Source organism: Trichomycterus rosablanca, chromosome 17, assembly GCF_030014385.1.
Source record: "Trichomycterus rosablanca isolate fTriRos1 chromosome 17, fTriRos1.hap1, whole genome shotgun sequence".
Lineage (NCBI taxonomy): Eukaryota > Metazoa > Chordata > Actinopteri > Siluriformes > Trichomycteridae > Trichomycterus > Trichomycterus rosablanca.
Genome location: NC_086004.1, coordinates 9552440 through 9575807, shown reverse-complemented (window position 1 = coordinate 9575807; position 23368 = coordinate 9552440). Strand labels below are relative to the sequence as shown.

The following is a 23368-nucleotide window of genomic DNA, read 5'->3' as shown; positions in this document are numbered from 1 at the left end:
GTTGCATGTTAACAATGATTTACCACTGAAAAAAGTTCATAATTAGAATGACCTGTTGTCAAAATCACATTTGTGCATACCGTACCTTATACGACAAAAATTATGTGGACACCTCAGCATGATATTGTAAGACATCTCATCACAAAATCATGGACTATAATATTCACTGGTTTGGGAAGGCTTTCTAAACAATTTAGGAGTTTACCTGTGGGAATTTTATCCCACTGAGACCAAAAAATGTGTGTCGGATCAGGCACCGACATTGGAAGAGGAAGCCTGGCTTGCAAAACAGTTGGTGTTTAATAGAGTTAAAGTCAGAATTCAGTACTGGCCAGCGGATTTTCTTCACATCACACACACACCAATGCACATGGACACAGGAAAGCTGATAAAGAAAGGGATCTTCCCCAAACTGTTGCCACAAAATAATAAGACTCATGACTGAGGGTGGCAGGTGAATACACATTAACACAGTAGCTCATTCATGATATCAGTCAGTAATGACGGAGTCTGAAAACAGAACTGATACAAGCATTTTAGACTTTCAAGACACACAGCAGTAAATTACTTTAGAGATAAGAGTACAGGAGTATTTTAACATAATTATGCTACTTTTCTTTAACCAAAGTTACACACTACACCTTCAAATATATAATAATATACAGAGATACAATAATCTGTTACACAGCTGACATAAAACTGAGTTTGGTGGGGATGTAGTGACTAAAGGTGGACTCTATTGTTTTGGAACGTTTGTGAAAATGCGTAGTCCATGCATCCCTTTAATCTCCTCCTTAAGGGCCTGTAAAAAAAAAAAAAACAAGAAAACAAAGTATTTTTTATAAGAGGATAAAACTATCAATCTAATGCAAAACAGTACATCATAAATAATACCAAGAAAGAAAATGAAACGATGTTTATCAAACCTATAAAAGCAGTAATAAAAAGAGATAACTGTTGTTAAGCAATGAAAAGTGGAGTTCTCCGAATAGCCCATTAACCAAGAGTGATCAGATATAATTTTAGCCTGTCCTAAATGTACAACAAAGCAAATAAGTTACATCATCATACCAATCAAACCTAACAGTTAAGGAATTTTGGAGATGGCTAAAAAAATACATACACTGTGGTGAAAATCTACAGGCAACAAACCCTACATACATTTTTCCAATCAATGCTTTTATTCTGTGCTGCATCAACTTTTTAAAAGTAACAAAGTAATACAGTAATTAATATTTTAATTTTTACTGACTTTGTATGTACTAAAATTTAAATGTATAAATATTAATGGCAATGTAGTTTTACTGGGTGAAAATAAAGATATACTGATATACTGAACTATACTGATCTCAGTTTTAACTGTTACACAGGGGTGTCAAACTCATTTTCACCGAAGGCCACATCTGCATTATTGTGGATCTCAAAGGGCTGATTGTAATGTATCCTGCTGTGATTGCAGTCTGCCTTTTAAGTCTTGGACAATTTGTTGTTTTTCTTGGAGGCTAAATTTTGTGTTTGGTGTCAAAATGCCAAATTTATACTATATATTTATAATGTATATCTACATTTATATTGTACTCCTTTACCACAGACACGGGTCACAAAATCGGCATGCATCGTGGGACGATATGTACGATTTTATAGTGTATTTTAAGACAATCTCATGTGTTTTACATGTTTAGTTAAAGTTAGAAGGAAAAAAACTACATAAACCTTCTAGCTATTAACTGTCCAATAATGAGATGATAAAGGTGTGGGTTGCAAAGATTTCCTGCCATATACAAGGTAGAAAAAACTTGCTCTTCTCAGGAAACATTTGTTTTTTTGCTACTCTCTCCGGAAGTGGGCATTCTGCCTTATTGCTTGCTTTACTATGAGTAATCAAGAGTGAAACAGTGATGAAAGTAAATTAGAAAGCAATGGTAACAGTGAGACATTATAAAATCTTGTTAAGCTCATTTTTATAAGGCTAGTTTTACAAGTTAATCGCAAAATAACTTTAAACACCACAATGTACGAAACATTACTCTCTATTAAATATTCATAGATGTCTTAAGTTTGCAAAAGACAGCACCAACACCAAAACCTCATCCCAACTGTAAAGCATGGTGTAAGGGGCATTACGATTTGGGACTGCTTGGAGCCTAGGCAGTTAGTAATTATCAAGCAATCAAATTTATAGTTGTATCTAGGAATTTTAAATAGTGGTTTCAGGGTAGTGTTCTTTCTATTAAAAACATTATTATTTTTTAAGAAAATCTGAGGTGGGCTGCACATGCAATAAATCCCAGAATAGTCTAACATTTCTCCTCAGCTCCTCAGTTTTTCTGTTAGTTTGTTCTACCTGTCCTACCTAGATGCATTAGACATAACAGATCATTTGTAATCCATCAAAAAAAGTGGAGCAACCATATAAGTAAATTGCTCAGATCTTATTCTATGAGCAATCCGCTCAAGAATATGTGACCTGGTTTTTCGTAACAGTCCAAATGCAATTTATTAAAACAATACATTTTGCCAGTATACTGTATAATAAAATATTAAGCAAGTAGTTAAAGGTCTTATTTACATAACTAAAGATTCTGTTATCAAGTATGTCAAGGTCAGCATCACTATATAACAATTATATAACTGTATATTACACAATTATTCAGCTCTTCCTGCTCCAATTAGTTCAGTTTAAATGAGTTCAGGTTTGCTCATTAACTATTTATATGGGTCAAGTGTTTAGATGTTGGATTAAGAAGCTGCTGCAGTCCATTCCTCAGCCTATAAAGGAGATTTTGCTGTGTGAATGCCCACAGTAGCAACCGCTGTGGTTATTGCAGTCTCAAAGGGCGGTTTGCATTAATCTGTTTTTAAGAACACTAATGTACATCTAAGATTTCACACTCTCAAGCTTCTTTGCTATTTCACTCTAAATAACACAGAGGTGTTAGCAATTGGATAGGGGCAATCTATAACATCAATGTATGTCATCTGAGACATGGATCTTGTGTTTCGAGTCTCCATTAGTAAATAGACGTACAGTGTATCACAAAAGTGAGTACACCCCTCACATTTCTGCAAATATTTCATAATATCTTTTCATGGGACAACACTATAGACATGAAACTTGGATATAACTTAGAGTAGTCAGTGTACAGCTTGTATAGCAGTGTAGATTTACTGTCTTCTGAAAATAACTCAACACACAGCCATTAATGTCTAAATAGCTGGCAACATAAGTGAGTACACCCCACAGTGAACATGTCCAAATTGTGCCCAAATGTGTCGTTGTCCCTCCCTGGTGTCATGTGTCAAGGTCCCAGGTGTAAATGGGGAGCAGGGCTGTTAAATTTGGTGTTTTGGGTACAATTCTCTCATACTGGCCACTGGATATTCAACATGGCACCTCATGGCAAAGAACTCTCTGAGGATGTGAGAAATAGAATTGTTGCTCTCCACAAAGATGGCCTAGGCTATAAGAAGATTGCTAACACCCTGAAACTGAGCTACAGCATGGTGGCCAAGGTCATACAGCGGTTTTCCAGGACAGGTTCCACTCGAAACAGGCTTCGCCAGGGTCGACCAAAGAAGTTGAGTCCACGTGTTCGGCGTCATATCCAGAGGTTGGCTTTAAAAAATAGACACATGAGTGCTGCCAGCATTGCTGCAGAGGTTGAAGACGTGGGAGGTCAGCCTGTCAGTGCTCAGACCATACGCCGCACACTGCATCAACTCGGTCTGCATGGTCGTCATCCCAGAAGGAAGCTGACGCACAAGAAAGCCCGCAAACAGTTTGCTGAAGACAAGCAGTCCAAGAACATGGATTACTGGAATGCCCTGTGGTCTGACGAGACCAAGATAAACTTGTTTGGCTCAGATGGTGTCCAGCATGTGTGGCGGCGCCTTGGTGAGAAGTACTAGACAACTGTATCTTGCCTACAGTCAAGCATGGTGGTGGTAGCATCATGGTCTTGGGCTGCATGAGTGTTGCTGGCACTGGGGAGCTGCAGTTCATTGAGGGAAACATGAATTCCAACATGTACTGTGACATTCTGAAACAGAGCATGATCCCCTCCCTTCGAAAACTGGGCCTCATGGCAGTTTTCCAACAGGATAACGACCCCAAACACAACCTCCAAGATGACAACTGCCTTGCTGAGGAAGCTGAAGGTAAAGGTGATGGACTAAACCCAATTGAGCACCTGTGGCGCATCCTTAAGTGGAAGGTGGAGGAGTTCAAGGTGTCTAACATCCACCAGCTCCGTGATGTCATCATGGAGGAGTGGAAGAGGATTCCAGTAGCAACCTGTGCAGCTCTGGTGAATTCCATGCCCAGGAGGGTTAAGGCAGTGCTGGATAATAATGGTGGTCACACAAAATATTGACACTTTGGGCACAATTTGGACATGTTCACTGTGGGGTGTACTCACTTATGTTGCCAGCCATTTAGACATTAATGGCTGTGTGTTGAGTTATTTTCAGAAGACAGTAAATCTACACTGCTATACAAGCTGTACACTGACTACTCTAAGTTATATCCAAGTTTTAGTTCTATAGTGTTGTCCCATGAAAAGATATAATAAAATATTTGCAGAAATGTGAGGGGTGTACTCACTTTTGTGATACACTGTATATCAGATGTGAGCATACCTGATTTACTAACTGGTGTTGCTGCACTGTTCTTCTGCCTTTAAATTCTTCTGATTCAATGTGAATTTCATACATTGCACCACATCCACCTAAAATAAATCAATCAATTTGAGAACAATTTGAAGTAACACAAAAAAGTGATGCACTTAAATGATCAAAAACTCACCTGAAATATCCACAACCTTTAGTGCTGAGGCGAGAGGAAACTTCTCCTTCAGTGTTTTAGCAATATGGATCTCTCCATCCGTTTTGGTGGAAAAAGATCTTAATGTTAGCCTGCACCACAGAGGTTGTAGAGCCTGCAGGTGTACAAGAAGAAAAATAGAGCAAACTTGATTCAGGGTACTGGCTATTTATAAAATTATATTTATATATATACTAAACACTAAAATGAAAAAATGAGATACAGTTTCCTTTATATAGTATATAACTTAATATACATTTAAACTGTGTGGGACTGCATGCCATCTCTAAAACAAGATACAAAATATCTTGTATATATTTAAAACAAGTGTTTTTTAAAGATGCCAATCCAGTAACTGTGGCATAACCATGAAATGGCTGTTCCTGCATAAAATATACAAGTATAAATTCAAGTACAATTACTTCATGTTGTGCATTTCTACTCAGTAGCTACAGAAATGTCAATATTAAGTTCTGCAAATGTTAAAGTTAAATTGTTTATATACATGTCTATTTACATAGAAAATAGTGATCACAGCTAAGAGCAAGAAAGTCCTGGGTTCGATCCCCAGGTGGGGTGGTCCGGGTCCTTTCTGTGTGGAGTTTGCATGTTCTCCCCGTGTCTGCGTGGGTTTCCTCCCACAGTCCAAAGACATGCAAGTGAGGTGAACTGGAGATACTAAATTGTCCATCACTGTGTTCGATATAACCTTGTGTGAAGTGATGAATCTTGTGTGATGAGTAACTACCGTTCCTGTCATGAATGTAACCAAAGTGTAAAACATGACATTAAAATCCTAATAAACAAACAAACATCACAGCTAAGAGCAAATATTTATGGTAGCTGTTTGCAGATGGGTTTTAAAGTTTCCAAGAAGGTTTATGGTGGTCTAAGCTGGTTATACAGGACAACCACTAAGAAGAAGCTGGTTTGCTGGTTGACCAACTAAATCACCAAAATAATTTAGTTTAACCAGCTTAATGCTGACCGGCCACCACCTTGACTGAGATAATTGGCCAACTACACTCAAAAATAAAGTGACTTAAATGTAGATCTTGTTGTTGCTTGAGTGGTTTCCACAGAGGTACATAGTATACATTTAGTTAAAATATTAATAAACGACTTATTTAAGGTTCACTAGCATATCATGTAGGCTACTGTAAATAATCTTAAAGTACAATGAAGAAATATGTAGCTTTGACGGTACCAAGAGTGTCAAACTGATTATGCTGGTCGACCAGCTGAACCATCAAGATAATAAACCAGCAAACTCCAGCTAGGTCGACTGTCTTAAAGTAGTAGCCTGACAGTTAAAGTCACTTAACTGAACTGAAAATTTAACATATGCTAATCAACTATCTTCAACTGTCTTCACCAAAGCAAAGCTGTTTTATCAAAATATATTTTTAATGTAATACAAAATACCACTAAAATTGTCCTGTCTTTTATATCACTCTTATAAGGTGTTTATATGATAAAGGACATACAGATGTTTATAAACATTCCAAGCTGCCAATCCAATCATTATTAGCAGAGTTGCTGGTTTAAAATAGCAAGTTTCTTTAGTAAACAAACGTCAAATAAAACTAGCTAGCTTAGCCAATGTGAATGTCATTTAATAATCACACTTAGTTAAGTTACTTTGTATTTTAGTAGTCTATGAAGAGACATCGCTGAGCAGAATCCCTCCGTCACCTGATGTACTTTTACAAATTAAAAATAATTTAAAAGCTTTAGAAAGGCTTTTATTGAAACTTAGTTAAAGTCATGCCCGCACTCATGTTGTCGTAGTAATATGACGTCGATTCTGATATGAGCTGTTTCATTAGCTATTTACGCCCTCTGTAGGTGCACTACTTAGTGCTTTAACTAAAACCCTCAGACGTGCATCTTTTTAGGACGGTAACACAAAGCTGTTATGGTTTATCAGAACAGTCGTACAGTCACACTAACTCACAGGCTAAGCTAGAAAACAGTAACGTTTACATTTAAACATTTACTTATATATTTTAAACATTAGATATAACTCTGAATCTTTGCCTGTGGGTTACTGATATTAATATTTATTTGTATGGGAATTTAAAATGCCATATTTAAAGATATATATATACAGTACAGGCCAAAAGTTTGGACACACCTTCTCATTCCTGTGGTTTTTCTTAATTTTTTTAAATTTTCGACATTGTAGATTAATACTAAAGACATCCAAACTATGAAGGAACACATATGGAATTATGTAGTAAACAAAAAAGTGTTAAACAAACCAGAATATGTTTTATATTTTAGATTCTTCAAAGTAGCCATCTTTTGCTTTAATGACAGATTTACACACTCTTTGAAATTTTCTCAACCAGCTTTATTAGGTATCCACCTGGAATGGTTTTCAATGAATGTTTGCGCCTTGTCTAGAGTGAATTTTTGGAATTTGTTGCTTTTTTAATGTGTTTGAGACCATCAGTTGGGTTGTGCAGAGGTAGAGTTGGTAAAATATAAAACATATTCTGGTTTGTTTAACACTTTTTGGTTCACTACATAATTCTTCATAGTTTGGATGTCTTCAGTATTAATCTACAATATAGAAAATAAAAATAATCAAGAAAAAACATTGAAGAGAAGGTGTGTCCAAACTTTTGACTGGTGTGTCCAAACTTTTGGCCTGTACTGTATATATATATATATATATATATATATATATATATATATATATATATATATATATATATATATATAATTCATAAGTTTAATTAAATATGCACACATTTGCATATTAATAAGAACCAGAAATCAGTTATTAGTTGAATTTTGAATTACATTTTTATCTTAAAAACAGACACCAGAGAAAGACTTTTATAGAACAGATTGATTTAATCGATTTTTAAAAAGATTAATCAAGAAAACACTATGCACTGTCATTAAAAATGGTTTTGTCATGAACCCAGCAATTAGCAATAAATTGGAAAATTATTTTGTAATATTTTTGCAATATGACTTGGAAGAGATTTTTGGGCTCTGAATGAAGAAAAAGGCTGATTTCAAAATTGATTCTTTATCATAAGTCTCTGTTTTGTTGCGCACACTTTATCTAGCAATTTACAAGGGATTTAAACTAATCCTTGGTTATTTTGGCATCTTCTAATGTATTTAAAAATTACAATTACAATTACAGCCAATCACGTGGTAAAAATCTGGCTAAGAACACACCAGCCTTCAGATTAAAGACAACAAGCACTTTTTGAGGATAAATCAACATCAACATTGATGGATTGGGCAGTTGATTATGTAATACAATCTGTAACCGCTCCCCCCTGCCATGACCACACATATACATCATAAAGACAAACACATGAATTTACTAAATACAAGGTATGCAAGGTATTTACCTTTAAAATGTTTTTTAAAATTGTTGTGTTCATTTGTATTCATTTCAAAAATCAACAAAACAATTAACTTGGCCTAACTTTTGCATACAATTCTGTTATATGCAAACGTCTTGACTAGAAAAAATTATACTTAGATTTTCAGATACTTATTACCTACATCAGTTGAGTTTTCCACTGTTCTGGAAACCAAACCAAAACAACTAAAATGTTTTATTGCTGTTACATGTTGTTATTTTTTCTAACGTGAGAGTATACAGAAGAGAGTAGAAAGGATGCATTGTACTTCAGGTTTTATTTTTTTATATAAGTTTTGTGCATTTTAATATTTAGTTTTAATTGCAATAATGTTTATGAAAACTTTATTAACAACAATACAAAACAAGCTCACTATGTTAACTAGTATAGTATACAAAGATGTTCACAATTCACAAAATACAAGTACAAGTCTAGTATATAAGTCGCGAGTCTTTAGGCTATATATATATATATATATATACATATATATATATATATATATTAGGGCTGTCGAAGTTAACGCGATAATAACGCATTAACGCAATCTCAATTTAACGCGATTAAAAAAATTAGTGCCGTTAACGCAAATTCTAGTTCATGTTGAGACTTGACTGGTAGAACCAACGTTTTAATGTCGGACTTGCCACCGTTGTTTATTTGCGGTTTGTTAAAATAATATAACCGAGCGTTGTAGTGATGCACTTGCATAATAAAGAAATAAATACACGCTATATTCACAAGTTGTCGGGAGCAAAACACTTTATTAGTGTGATTGCAGAATGCAAGCACACTATTGTTATCCGAAAGTCATATTATTAGTGTGATTGCAGAATGCAAGCACACTATTGTTATTGTTAAGTCATATTATTATTTTTATTATTCTGCCCGTTTTTGTCCGCGTTTCTTCGTCCGCAGTTTTCGAGATATCGACCCCGTTCCAACGCCAAAACGTCCGGCCCATACGGGAATAGATCGCTTGTATACAGGTTTTCGATCCGCCCGCCCGATCGCCCGCCACGCCCGTTTTTCCGGAAATTTTTTCCCATAGACTTCCATTCATTTTGAAAAAAATGTTGAGATATCGACGCCGTTCCAACTCTAAATCGTCCAGCACGTTATTGACATCACTTTGTGTTTTTTGCTTTTCGCTCCGCCTTTTCGTTCACCCACCACGCCCGCTTTTTTACCGTTTTTTGGTCCCATTGACTTCCATTCATTTTTCCTGAATGGTTGTTGAATGGTTATTTCTACAACCTTTGTTTAACCTTTAAGAGTCCCATTCACTTCCATTCATTTTTTGAAAGTTCGAGATATCGACGCCGTTCCAACTCTAAATTGTAAAGCCCCCTTATGACACCCCAACATGGGTACAGCATGGGGATTCGAACCCACACCCACCTGCCACGCCCAGTTTTTGGTCCCATTCACTTCCATTCATTTTTTGAAAGTTCGAGATATCGACGCCGTTCCAACTCTAAATTGTAAAGCCCCCTGATGACGCCCCAACATGGGTACAGCATGGGGATTCGAACCGACGCCCACCTGCCACGCCCGGTTTTTGGTGCCATTCACTTCCATTCATTTTTTGAAAGTTCGAGATATCAACACCGTTCCAACTCTAAATCGTAAAGCCCACTGATGTAACCCCGACTTTGGTACAGCATGGGGATTCGAACCCACACCCACCTGCCACGCCCGTTTTTCGGCTCTATTCACTTCCATTCATTTTTTGAAAGTTAGAGATATCGACGCCGTTCCAACTCTAAATCGTAAAGCCCACTGATGTAACCCCGACTCAGATACAGCATGGGGATTCGAACCCACACCCACCTGCCACGCCCGGTTTTTGGTCCCATTCACTTCCATTCATTTTTTGAAAGTTTGAGATATCGACGCCGTTTCAACTCTAAATCGTAAAGCCCACTGATGACACCCCGAGTTGGATAAAGCATTGGGATACGCACACCCGCCCGAACGGCACACGGCAATCACACTCGCATTTTCTCCGGAAATGCACTCTCTAGTTATTAGTGTGATTGCCTAAAGGCAATCATACTATTGTTATCCGTTAGTCATATTATTAGTGTGATTGCAGAATGCAAGCACACTATTGTTATTGTTATTTTCGTTTTCAATATATTATTGCCATTCCGCCCGTTTTTTGTCTCCCTTTCTTCGTCCGCAATTTTCGAGATATCGACCCCGTTCCAGTGCCAAATCGTCCGGCCCATACGGGAATGGACTGCTTGTATACAGCTTTTGGATCGAACCAACACTGTGGGCACAGTGCCCGTTTTAAGGTGCCCGTTTTGCCCCATTGACTCCCATTCATTTTGAAAAAAATTTCGAGCTATCAACGCCGTTCCAACCCTTGATCGACCGGGTCATTAATTAGCGCCCAAATCCAAAAAATCATCCGGATACGCCCATCCGTGTGGCATTTATGCCCGTTTTTGCCCGAATTTTTGGACAAAAATCTTGACACCTTTGGCTTTCCACAGAACGTCAACGTGATGACGTAGGCGGCATCTTCAGCCCGTTCTGAGAATAGAAAATGGCGGCCGCCAAAAAAGCTGACTTATTTTGGTCTGTAACTAAGGTATTAGTGATTTTTAAGATGAAAACGCTGCACAGAATGAAATTATACTGCAGTTACACTTAGCAGGGAGCGTCATATCATTCGCGTTGCAACAGAAAAAAAGATATTTATATCCGTTAGCTTCAAGGCTAACGGATGCATTAAAATCAATGGGAATTGCTAAATGCTAAAAGAGGGACCGAAGTCTGAGTGCACTATGCTTGAAAGCTGTAAATGACACACAGCCGATCATAGATTGCGCAATACCATGGCCCCTGCAGTGATAATCACATGTAAATGAATGAGTACTGATTTGTAAGCAGTACAAACGTGCAGAAATGCATTTTTTTACAGGTTTGGCTTTTCAAACACACCCAGAGTAAACTTGTGCTCACACCACAGCTTGTGCACAGATACAGTGGCCTGTCTGGGAGAAAGTATTCACACCCCACGCACCGCACCACTTCTAAACGCATGCGCGCCCCCGACCTGCGCACGCCCGCCGACCGGCACACGGCAATCACACTCGCATTTTCTCCGGAAATGCACTCTCTAGTTATTATTATTATTCTGCCGGTTTTTTGTCCGTGCTTCTCCTCCCGCAGTTTTCGAGATATCGACCCCGTTCCAGCGCCAAATCGTCCGGCCCATATGGGAATGGAGCGCTTGTATACAACTTTTTGATTCGCCCGCCCGTTCACGTGCCACGCCCGCTTTTGTAGCGTTTTTTGGTCCCATTGACTTCCATTCATTTTTTAGAATGGGATTTTCCTATACTCAAATCGAGAGCTAGGATTTAAAGATAAAGTATTTACCCCCCCCTCCCCCAAACACACACTGTACCTCTTCTATACAGCATTTAGATACGCTCACTTCCCACTGATGTAACCCCACTCACATACAGCATTTAGATACATTCACTTCCCACTGAGCATGGGGATTCGAACCCACACCCACCTGCCACGCCCATTTTTATGCTTTTATTCACTTCCATTCATTTTTTGAAAGTTCGAGATATCGACGCCGTTCCAACTCTATATCGTAAAGCTCACTGATGTAACCCCGACTCAGGTACAGCATGGGGATTCGAACCTACGCCCACCTGCCACGCCCGGTTTTTGTCCCCATTCACTTCCATTCATTTTTTGAAAGTTCGAGATATCGACACCGTTCCAACTCTATATCGTAAAGCCCACTGATGTAACCCCGACTCAGATACAGCATGGGGATTCGAACCCACACCCACCTGCCACGCCCGGTTTTTGTCCCCATTCACTTCCATTCATTTTTTGAAAGTTCGAGATATCGACACCGTTCCAACTCTATATCGTAAAGCCCACTGATGTAACCCCGACTCAGATACAGCATGGGGATTCGAACCCACACCCACCTGCCACGCCCGGTTTTTGTCCCCATTCACTTCCATTCATTTTTTGAAAGTTCGAGATATCGATGCCGTTCCAACTCTATATCATAAAGCTCACTGATGTTACCCCGACTCAGATACAGCATGGGGATTCGAACCCACACCCACCTGCCACGCCCGGTTTTTGTCCCCATTCACTTCCATTCATTTTTTGAAAGTTCGAGATATCGACGCCGTTCCAACTCTATATCGTAAAGCTCACTGATGTAACCCCGACTCAGATACAGCATGGGGATTCGAACCCACACCCACCTGCCACGCCCGGTTTTTGTCCCCATTCACTTCCATTCATTTTTTGAAAGTTCGAGATATCAACGCCGTTCCAACTCTATATCGTAAAGCTCACTGATGTAACCCCGACTCAGATACAGCATGGGGATTCGAACCCACACCCACCTGCCACGCCCGGTTTTTATCCCCATTCACTTCCATTCATTTTTTGAAAGTTCGAGATATCAACGCCGTTCCAACTCTATATCGTAAAGCTCACTGATGTAACCCCGACTCAGATACAGCATGGGGATTCGAACCCACGCCCACCTGCCACGCCCGGTTTTTGTCCCCATTCACTTCCATTCATTTTTTGAAAGTTTGAGATATCGACTCCGTTCCAACTCTATATCATAAAGCTCACTGATGTAACCCCGACTCAGAAACAGCTTGGGGATTCGAACCCACGCCCACCTGCCACGCCCGGTTTTTGTCCCCATTCACTTCCATTCATTTTTTGAAAGTTTGAGATATCGACTCCGTTCCAACTCTATATCGTGAAGCTCACTGATGTAACCCCGACTCAGATACAGCATGGGGATTCGAACCCACACCCATCTGCCACGCCCGGTTTTTGTCCCCATTCACTTCCATTCATTTTTTGAAAGTTCGAGATATCGACGCCGTTCCAACTCTATATCGTGAAGCTCACTGATGTAACCCCGACTCAGATACAGCATGGGGATTCGAACCCACACCCACCTGCCACGCCCGGTTTTTGACCCCATTCACTTCCATTCATTTTTTGAAAGTTTGAGATATCGACGCCGTTCCAACTCTATATCGTAAAGCCCACTGATGTAACCCCGACTCAGATACAGCATGGGGATTCGAACCCACGCCCACCTGCCACGCCCGGTTTTTGTCCCCATTCACTTCCATTCATTTTTTGAAAGTTCGAGATATCAACGCCGTTCCAACTCTAAATGGTAAAGCCCACTGATGTAACCCCGACTCAGATACAGCATGGGGATTCGAACCCACACCCACCTGCCACGCCCGGTTTTTGTCCCCATTCACTTCCATTCATTTTTTGAAAGTTCGAGATATCAACGCCGTTCCAACTGTAAATGGTAAAGCCCACTGATGTAACCCCGACTCAGATACAGCATGGGGATTCGAACCCACACCCACCTGCCACGCCCGGTTTTTGGTCCCATTCACTTCCATTCATTTTTTGAAAGTTCGAGATATCAACGCCGTTCCAACTCTAAATTGTAAAGCCCCCTGATGTAACCCCGACTCAGATACATTATGGGGATTCGAACCCACACCCACCTGCCACGCCCGGTTTTTGGTCCCATTCACTTCCATTCATTTTTTTTAAGTTCGAGATATCAACGCCGTTCCAACTCTATATCGTAAAGCCCCCTGATGTAACCCCGACTTAGGTACAGCATGGGGATTCGAACCCACGCCCACCTGCCACGCCCGGTTTTTGTTCCCATTCACTTCCATTCATTTTTTTAAAGTTCGAGATATCAACGCCGTTCCAACTCTATATCGTAAAGCCCCCTGATGTAACCCCGACTCAGGTACAGCATGGGGATTCGAACCCACGCCCACCTGCCACGCCCGGTTTTTGTCCCCATTCACTTCCATTCATTTTTTGAAAGTTCGAGATATCAACGCCGTTCCAACTCTAAATCGTAAAGCCCACTGATGTAACCCCGACTTGGGTACAGCCTGGGGATTCGAACCCACACCCACCTGCCACGCCCGGTTTTTGGTCCCATTCACTTCTATTCATTTTTTGAAAGTTCGAGATATCAACGCCGTTCCAACTCTAAATTGTAAAGCCCCCTGATGTAACCCCGACTCAGGTACAGCATGGGGATTCGAACCCACACCCACCTGCCACGCCCGGTTTTTGGTCCCATTCACTTCCATTCATTTTTTGAAAGTTTGAGATATCGACGCCGTTCCAACTCTAAATCGTAAAGCCCACTGATGTAACCCCGACTCAGGTACAGCATGGGGATTCGAAACCACGCCCACATGCCACGCCCGGTTTTTGGTCCCATTCACTTCCATTCATTTTTTGAAAGTTCGAGATATCAACGCCGTTCCAACTCTAAATCGTAAAGCCCACTGATGTAACCCCGACTTGGGTACAGCCTGGGGATTCGAACCCACACCCACCTGCCACGCCCGGTTTTTGGTCCCATTCACTTCCATTCATTTTTTGAAAGTTTGAGATATCAACGCCGTTCCAATTCTAAATCGTAAAGCCCACTGATGACACCCCGAGTTGGATAAAGCATTAGGATACGCGCCCGCCCGACCGGCACACGGCAATCACACTCGCATTTTCTCCGGAAATGCACATCTCTAGTTTTTATTTTTATTAGTGTGATTGCCTAAAGGCAATCATACTATTGTTATCCGTTAGTCATATTATTAGTGTGATTGCCTAAAGGCAATCATACTATTGTTATCCGTTAGTCATATTATTATTATTATTATTCTGCCGGTTTTTTGTCCGTGCTTCTCCTCCCGCAGTTTTCGAGATATCGACCCCGTTCCAGCGCCAAATCGTCCGGCCCATATGGGAATGGAGCGCTTGTATACAACTTTTTGATTCGCCCGCCCGTTCACGTGCCACGCCCGCTTTTGTAGCGTTTTTTGGTCCCATTGACTTCCATTCATTTTTTAGAATGGGATTTTCCTATACTCAAATCGAGAGCTAGGATTTAAAGATAAAGTATTTACCCCCCCCTCCCCCAAACACACACTGTACCTCTTCTATACAGCATTTAGATACGCTCACTTCCCACTGATGTAACCCCACTCACATACAGCATTTAGATACATTCACTTCCCACTGAGCATGGGGATTCGAACCCACACCCACCTGCCACGCCCATTTTTATGCTTTTATTCACTTCCATTCATTTTTTGAAAGTTCGAGATATCGACGCCGTTCCAACTCTATATCGTAAAGCTCACTGATGTAACCCCGACTCAGGTACAGCATGGGGATTCGAACCTACGCCCACCTGCCACGCCCGGTTTTTGTCCCCATTCACTTCCATTCATTTTTTGAAAGTTCGAGATATCGACACCGTTCCAACTCTATATCGTAAAGCCCACTGATGTAACCCCGACTCAGATACAGCATGGGGATTCGAACCCACACCCACCTGCCACGCCCGGTTTTTGTCCCCATTCACTTCCATTCATTTTTTGAAAGTTCGAGATATCGACACCGTTCCAACTCTATATCGTAAAGCCCACTGATGTAACCCCGACTCAGATACAGCATGGGGATTCGAACCCACACCCACCTGCCACGCCCGGTTTTTGTCCCCATTCACTTCCATTCATTTTTTGAAAGTTCGAGATATCGATGCCGTTCCAACTCTATATCATAAAGCTCACTGATGTTACCCCGACTCAGATACAGCATGGGGATTCGAACCCACACCCACCTGCCACGCCCGGTTTTTGTCCCCATTCACTTCCATTCATTTTTTGAAAGTTCGAGATATCGACGCCGTTCCAACTCTATATCGTAAAGCTCACTGATGTAACCCCGACTCAGATACAGCATGGGGATTCGAACCCACGCCCACCTGCCACGCCCGGTTTTTGTTCCCATTCACTTCCATTCATTTTTTTAAAGTTCGAGATATCAACGCCGTTCCAACTCTATATCGTAAAGCCCCCTGATGTAACCCCGACTCAGGTACAGCATGGGGATTCGAACCCACGCCCACCTGCCACGCCCGGTTTTTGTCCCCATTCACTTCCATTCATTTTTTGAAAGTTCGAGATATCAACGCCGTTCCAACTCTAAATCGTAAAGCCCACTGATGTAACCCCGACTTGGGTACAGCCTGGGGATTCGAACCCACACCCACCTGCCACGCCCGGTTTTTGGTCCCATTCACTTCTATTCATTTTTTGAAAGTTCGAGATATCAACGCCGTTCCAACTCTAAATTGTAAAGCCCCCTGATGTAACCCCGACTCAGGTACAGCATGGGGATTCGAACCCACACCCACCTGCCACGCCCGGTTTTTGGTCCCATTCACTTCCATTCATTTTTTGAAAGTTTGAGATATCGACGCCGTTCCAACTCTAAATCGTAAAGCCCACTGATGTAACCCCGACTCAGGTACAGCATGGGGATTCGAAACCACGCCCACATGCCACGCCCGGTTTTTGGTCCCATTCACTTCCATTCATTTTTTGAAAGTTCGAGATATCAACGCCGTTCCAACTCTAAATCGTAAAGCCCACTGATGTAACCCCGACTTGGGTACAGCCTGGGGATTCGAACCCACACCCACCTGCCACGCCCGGTTTTTGGTCCCATTCACTTCCATTCATTTTTTGAAAGTTTGAGATATCAACGCCGTTCCAATTCTAAATCGTAAAGCCCACTGATGACACCCCGAGTTGGATAAAGCATTAGGATACGCGCCCGCCCGACCGGCACACGGCAATCACACTCGCATTTTCTCCGGAAATGCACATCTCTAGTTTTTATTTTTATTAGTGTGATTGCCTAAAGGCAATCATACTATTGTTATCCGTTAGTCATATTATTAGTGTGATTGCCTAAAGGCAATCATACTATTGTTATCCGTTAGTCATATTATTATTATTATTATTCTGCCGGTTTTTTGTCCGTGCTTCTCCTCCCGCAGTTTTCGAGATATCGACCCCGTTCCAGCGCCAAATCGTCCGGCCCATATGGGAATGGAGCGCTTGTATACAACTTTTTGATTCGCCCGCCCGTTCACGTGCCACGCCCGCTTTTGTAGCGTTTTTTGGTCCCATTGACTTCCATTCATTTTTTAGAATGGGATTTTCCTATACTCAAATCGAGAGCTAGGATTTAAAGATAAAGTATTTACCCCCCCCTCCCCCAAACACACACTGTACCTCTTCTATACAGCATTTAGATACGCTCACTTCCCACTGATGTAACCCCACTCACATACAGCATTTAGATACATTCACTTCCCACTGAGCATGGGGATTCGAACCCACACCCACCTGCCACGCCCATTTTTATGCTTTTATTCACTTCCATTCATTTTTTGAAAGTTCGAGATATCGACGCCGTTCCAACTCTATATCGTAAAGCTCACTGATGTAACCCCGACTCAGGTACAGCATGGGGATTCGAACCTACGCCCACCTGCCACGCCCGGTTTTTGTCCCCATTCACTTCCATTCATTTTTTGAAAGTTCGAGATATCGACACCGTTCCAACTCTATATCGTAAAGCCCACTGATGTAACCCCGACTCAGATACAGCATGGGGATTCGAACCCACACCCACCTGCCACGCCCGGTTTTTGTCCCCATTCACTTCCATTCATTTTTTGAAAGTTCGAGATATCGACACCGTTCCAACTCTATATCGTAAAGCCCACTGATGTAACCCCGACTCAGATACAGCATGGGGATTCGAACCCACACCCACCTGCCACGCCCGGTTTTTGTCCCCATTCACTTCCATTCATTTTTTGAAAGTTCGAGATATCGATGCCGTTCCAACTCTATATCATAAAGCTCACTGATGTTACCCCGACTCAGATACAGCATGGGGATTCGAACCCACACCCACCTGCCACGCCCGGTTTTTGTCCCCATTCACTTCCATTCATTTTTTGAAAGTTCGAGATATCGACGCCGTTCCAACTCTATATCGTAAAGCTCACTGATGTAACCCCGACTCAGATACAGCATGGGGATTCGAACCCACACCCACCTGCCACGCCCGGTTTTTGTCCCCATTCACTTCCATTCATTTTTTGAAAGTTCGAGATATCAACGCCGTTCCAACTCTATATCGTAAAGCTCACTGATGTAACCCCGACTCAGATACAGCATGGGGATTCGAACCCACGCCCACCTGCCACGCCCGGTTTTTGTCCCCATTCACTTCCATTCATTTTTTGAAAGTTTGAGATATCGACTCCGTTCCAACTCTATATCATAAAGCTCACTGATGTAACCCCGACTCAGAAACAGCTTGGGGATTCGAACCCACGCCCACCTGCCACGCCCGGTTTTTGTCCCCATTCACTTCCATTCATTTTTTGAAAGTTTGAGATATCGACTCCGTTCCAACTCTATATCGTGAAGCTCACTGATGTAACCCCGACTCAGATACAGCATGGGGATTCGAACCCACACCCATCTGCCACGCCCGGTTTTTGTCCCCATTCACTTCCATTCATTTTTTGAAAGTTCGAGATATCGACGCCGTTCCAACTCTATATCGTGAAGCTCACTGATGTAACCCCGACTCAGATACAGCATGGGGATTCGAACCCACACCCACCTGCCACGCCCGGTTTTTGACCCCATTCACTTCCATTCATTTTTTGAAAGTTTGAGATATCGACGCCGTTCCAACTCTATATCGTAAAGCCCACTGATGTAACCCCGACTCAGATACAGCATGGGGATTCGAACCCACGCCCACCTGCCACGCCCGGTTTTTGTCCCCATTCACTTCCATTCATTTTTTGAAAGTTCGAGATATCAACGCCGTTCCAACTCTAAATGGTAAAGCCCACTGATGTAACCCCGACTCAGATACAGCATGGGGATTCGAACCCACACCCACCTGCCACGCCCGGTTTTTGTCCCCATTCACTTCCATTCATTTTTTGAAAGTTCGAGATATCAACGCCGTTCCAACTGTAAATGGTAAAGCCCACTGATGTAACCCCGACTCAGATACAGCATGGGGATTCGAACCCACACCCACCTGCCACGCCCGGTTTTTGGTCCCATTCACTTCCATTCATTTTTTGAAAGTTCGAGATATCAACGCCGTTCCAACTCTAAATTGTAAAGCCCCCTGATGTAACCCCGACTCAGATACATTATGGGGATTCGAACCCACACCCACCTGCCACGCCCGGTTTTTGGTCCCATTCACTTCCATTCATTTTTTTTAAGTTCGAGATATCAACGCCGTTCCAACTCTATATCGTAAAGCCCCCTGATGTAACCCCGACTTAGGTACAGCATGGGGATTCGAACCCACGCCCACCTGCCACGCCCGGTTTTTGTTCCCATTCACTTCCATTCATTTTTTTAAAGTTCGAGATATCAACGCCGTTCCAACTCTATATCGTAAAGCCCCCTGATGTAACCCCGACTCAGGTACAGCATGGGGATTCGAACCCACGCCCACCTGCCACGCCCGGTTTTTGTCCCCATTCACTTCCATTCATTTTTTGAAAGTTCGAGATATCAACGCCGTTCCAACTCTAAATCGTAAAGCCCACTGATGTAACCCCGACTTGGGTACAGCCTGGGGATTCGAACCCACACCCACCTGCCACGCCCGGTTTTTGGTCCCATTCACTTCTATTCATTTTTTGAAAGTTCGAGATATCAACGCCGTTCCAACTCTAAATTGTAAAGCCCCCTGATGTAACCCCGACTCAGGTACAGCATGGGGATTCGAACCCACACCCACCTGCCACGCCCGGTTTTTGGTCCCATTCACTTCCATTCATTTTTTGAAAGTTTGAGATATCGACGCCGTTCCAACTCTAAATCGTAAAGCCCACTGATGTAACCCCGACTCAGGTACAGCATGGGGATTCGAAACCACGCCCACATGCCACGCCCGGTTTTTGGTCCCATTCACTTCCATTCATTTTTTGAAAGTTCGAGATATCAACGCCGTTCCAACTCTAAATCGTAAAGCCCACTGATGTAACCCCGACTTGGGTACAGCCTGGGGATTCGAACCCACACCCACCTGCCACGCCCGGTTTTTGGTCCCATTCACTTCCATTCATTTTTTGAAAGTTTGAGATATCAACGCCGTTCCAATTCTAAATCGTAAAGCCCACTGATGACACCCCGAGTTGGATAAAGCATTAGGATACGCGCCCGCCCGACCGGCACACGGCAATCACACTCGCATTTTCTCCGGAAATGCACATCTCTAGTTAGTGTGATTGCAGAATGCAAGCACACTATTGTTATTGTTATTTTCGTTTTCAATATATTATTATTATTCTGCCCGTTTTTTGTCCGTGCTTCTTCTCCCGCAGTTTTCGAGATATCGACCCCGTTCCAGCGCCAAATCGTCCGGCCCATACGGGAATAGAGCGCTTGTATACAACTTTTTGATCGAACCAACACTGTGGGCACAGTGCCCGTTTTAAGGTGCCCGTTTTTCCCCATTGACTCCCATTCATTTTGAAATGAATTTCGAGCTATCAACGCCGTTCCAACCCTTGATCGACCGGGTCATTAATTAGCGCCCAAATCCAAAAAATCATCCGGATACGCCCATCCGTGTGGCATTTATGCCCGTTTTTGCCCGAATTTTTGGACAAAAATCTTGACACCTTTGGCTTTCCACAGAACGTCAACGTGATGACGTAGACGGCATCTTCAGGCCGTTCTGAGAATAGAAAATGGCGGCCGCCAAAAAATCTGACTTATTTTGGTCTGTAACTAAAGTATTAGTGATTTTTAAGATGAAAACGCTGCACAGAATGAAATTATAGTGCAGTTAGACTTTGCAGTGAGCGTCATATCGTTCGCGCTGCAACAGAAACAAAGATATTTATATCCGTTAGCTTCAAGGCTAACGGATGCATTGAAATCAATGGGAATTGCTAAATGCTAAAAGAGGGACCGAAGTCTGAGTGCACTATGCCTGAAAGCTGTAAATGAGACACAGCCGATCATAGATTGCGCAATACCATGGCCCCTGCAGTGATAATCACATGTAAATGAATGAGTACTGATTTGTAAGCAGTACAAACGTGCAGAAATGCATTTTTTTACAGGTTTGGCTTTTCAAACACACCCAGAGTGAACTTGTGCTCACACCACAGCTTGTGCACAGATACAGTGGCCTGTCTGGGAGAAAGTATTCACACCCCACGCACCGCACCACTTCTAAACGCATGCGCGCCCCCGACCTGCGCACGCCCGCCGACCGGCACACGGCAATCACACTCGCATTTTCTCCGGAAATGCACTCTCTAGTTAGTGTGATTGCAGAATGCAAGCACACTATTGTTATTGTTATTTTCGTTTTCAATATATTATTATTATTCTGCCCGTTTTTTGTCCGTGCTTCTTCTCCCGCAGTTTTCGAGATATCGACCCCGTTCCAGCGCCAAATCGTCCGGCCCATACGGGAATAGAGCGCTTGTATACAACTTTTTGATCGAACCAACACTGTGGGCACAGTGCCCGTTTTAAGGTGCCCGTTTTTCCCCATTGACTCCCATTCATTTTGAAATGAATTTCGAGCTATCAACGCCGTTCCAACCCTTGATCGACCGGGTCATTAATTAGCGCCCAAATCCAAAAAATCATCCGGATACGCCCATCCGTGTGGCATTTATGCCCGTTTTTGCCCGAATTTTTGGACAAAAATCTTGACACCTTTGGCTTTCCACAGAACGTCAACGTGATGACGTAGACGGCATCTTCAGGCCGTTCTGAGAATAGAAAATGGCGGCCGCCAAAAAATCTGACTTATTTTGGTCTGTAACTAAAGTATTAGTGATTTTTAAGATGAAAACGCTGCACAGAATGAAATTATAGTGCAGTTAGACTTTGCAGTGAGCGTCATATCGTTCGCGCTGCAACAGAAACAAAGATATTTATATCCGTTAGCTTCAAGGCTAACGGATGCATTGAAATCAATGGGAATTGCTAAATGCTAAAAGAGGGACCGAAGTCTGAGTGCACTATGCCTGAAAGCTGTAAATGAGACACAGCCGATCATAGATTGCGCAATACCATGGCCCCTGCAGTGATAATCACATGTAAATGAATGAGTACTGATTTGTAAGCAGTACAAACGTGCAGAAATGCATTTTTTTACAGGTTTGGCTTTTCAAACACACCCAGAGTGAACTTGTGCTCACACCACAGCTTGTGCACAGATACAGTGGCCTGTCTGGGAGAAAGTATTCACACCCCACGCACCGCACCACTTCTAAACGCATGCGCGCCCCCGACCTGCGCACGCCCGCCGACCGGCACACGGCAATCACACTCGCATTTTCTCCGGAAATGCACTCTCTAGTTATTATTATTATTCTGCCGGTTTTTTGTCCGTGCTTCTCCTCCCGCAGTTTTCGAGATATCGACCCCGTTCCAGCGCCAAATCGTCCGGCCCATATGGGAATGGAGCGCTTGTATACAACTTTTTGATTCGCCCGCCCGTTCACGTGCCACGCCCGCTTTTGTAGCGTTTTTTGGTCCCATTGACTTCCATTCATTTTTTAGAATGGGATTTTCCTATACTCAAATCGAGAGCTAGGATTTAAAGATAAAGTATTTACCCCCCCCTCCCCCAAACACACACTGTACCTCTTCTATACAGCATTTAGATACGCTCACTTCCCACTGATGTAACCCCACTCACATACAGCATTTAGATACATTCACTTCCCACTGAGCATGGGGATTCGAACCCACACCCACCTGCCACGCCCATTTTTATGCTTTTATTCACTTCCATTCATTTTTTGAAAGTTCGAGATATCGACGCCGTTCCAACTCTATATCGTAAAGCTCACTGATGTAACCCCGACTCAGGTACAGCATGGGGATTCGAACCTACGCCCACCTGCCACGCCCGGTTTTTGTCCCCATTCACTTCCATTCATTTTTTGAAAGTTCGAGATATCGACACCGTTCCAACTCTATATCGTAAAGCCCACTGATGTAACCCCGACTCAGATACAGCATGGGGATTCGAACCCACACCCACCTGCCACGCCCGGTTTTTGTCCCCATTCACTTCCATTCATTTTTTGAAAGTTCGAGATATCGACACCGTTCCAACTCTATATCGTAAAGCCCACTGATGTAACCCCGACTCAGATACAGCATGGGGATTCGAACCCACACCC

At 42.4% G+C, this 23368-nt stretch overlaps 1 protein-coding gene across 1 annotated transcript in view; it reads right to left on the bottom strand.

Annotated features, from left to right (window-relative positions):
* Window positions 1-281: 281 nt before the first annotated feature.
* bco1 (beta-carotene oxygenase 1) overlaps window positions 282-23368 on the bottom strand; it is a 50632-nt gene continuing 27545 nt past the window's right edge. Inside the window, exons 13-15 of the mRNA XM_063013178.1 lie at window positions 4805-4937; window positions 4639-4727; window positions 282-802 (exon numbers count right to left, since the gene is read on the bottom strand). Coding sequence (XP_062869248.1) covers window positions 737-802; window positions 4639-4727; window positions 4805-4937 — 288 coding nt within the window. The 3' untranslated portion in view covers window positions 282-736. The remainder of the gene's footprint in view (window positions 803-4638; window positions 4728-4804; window positions 4938-23368) is intronic.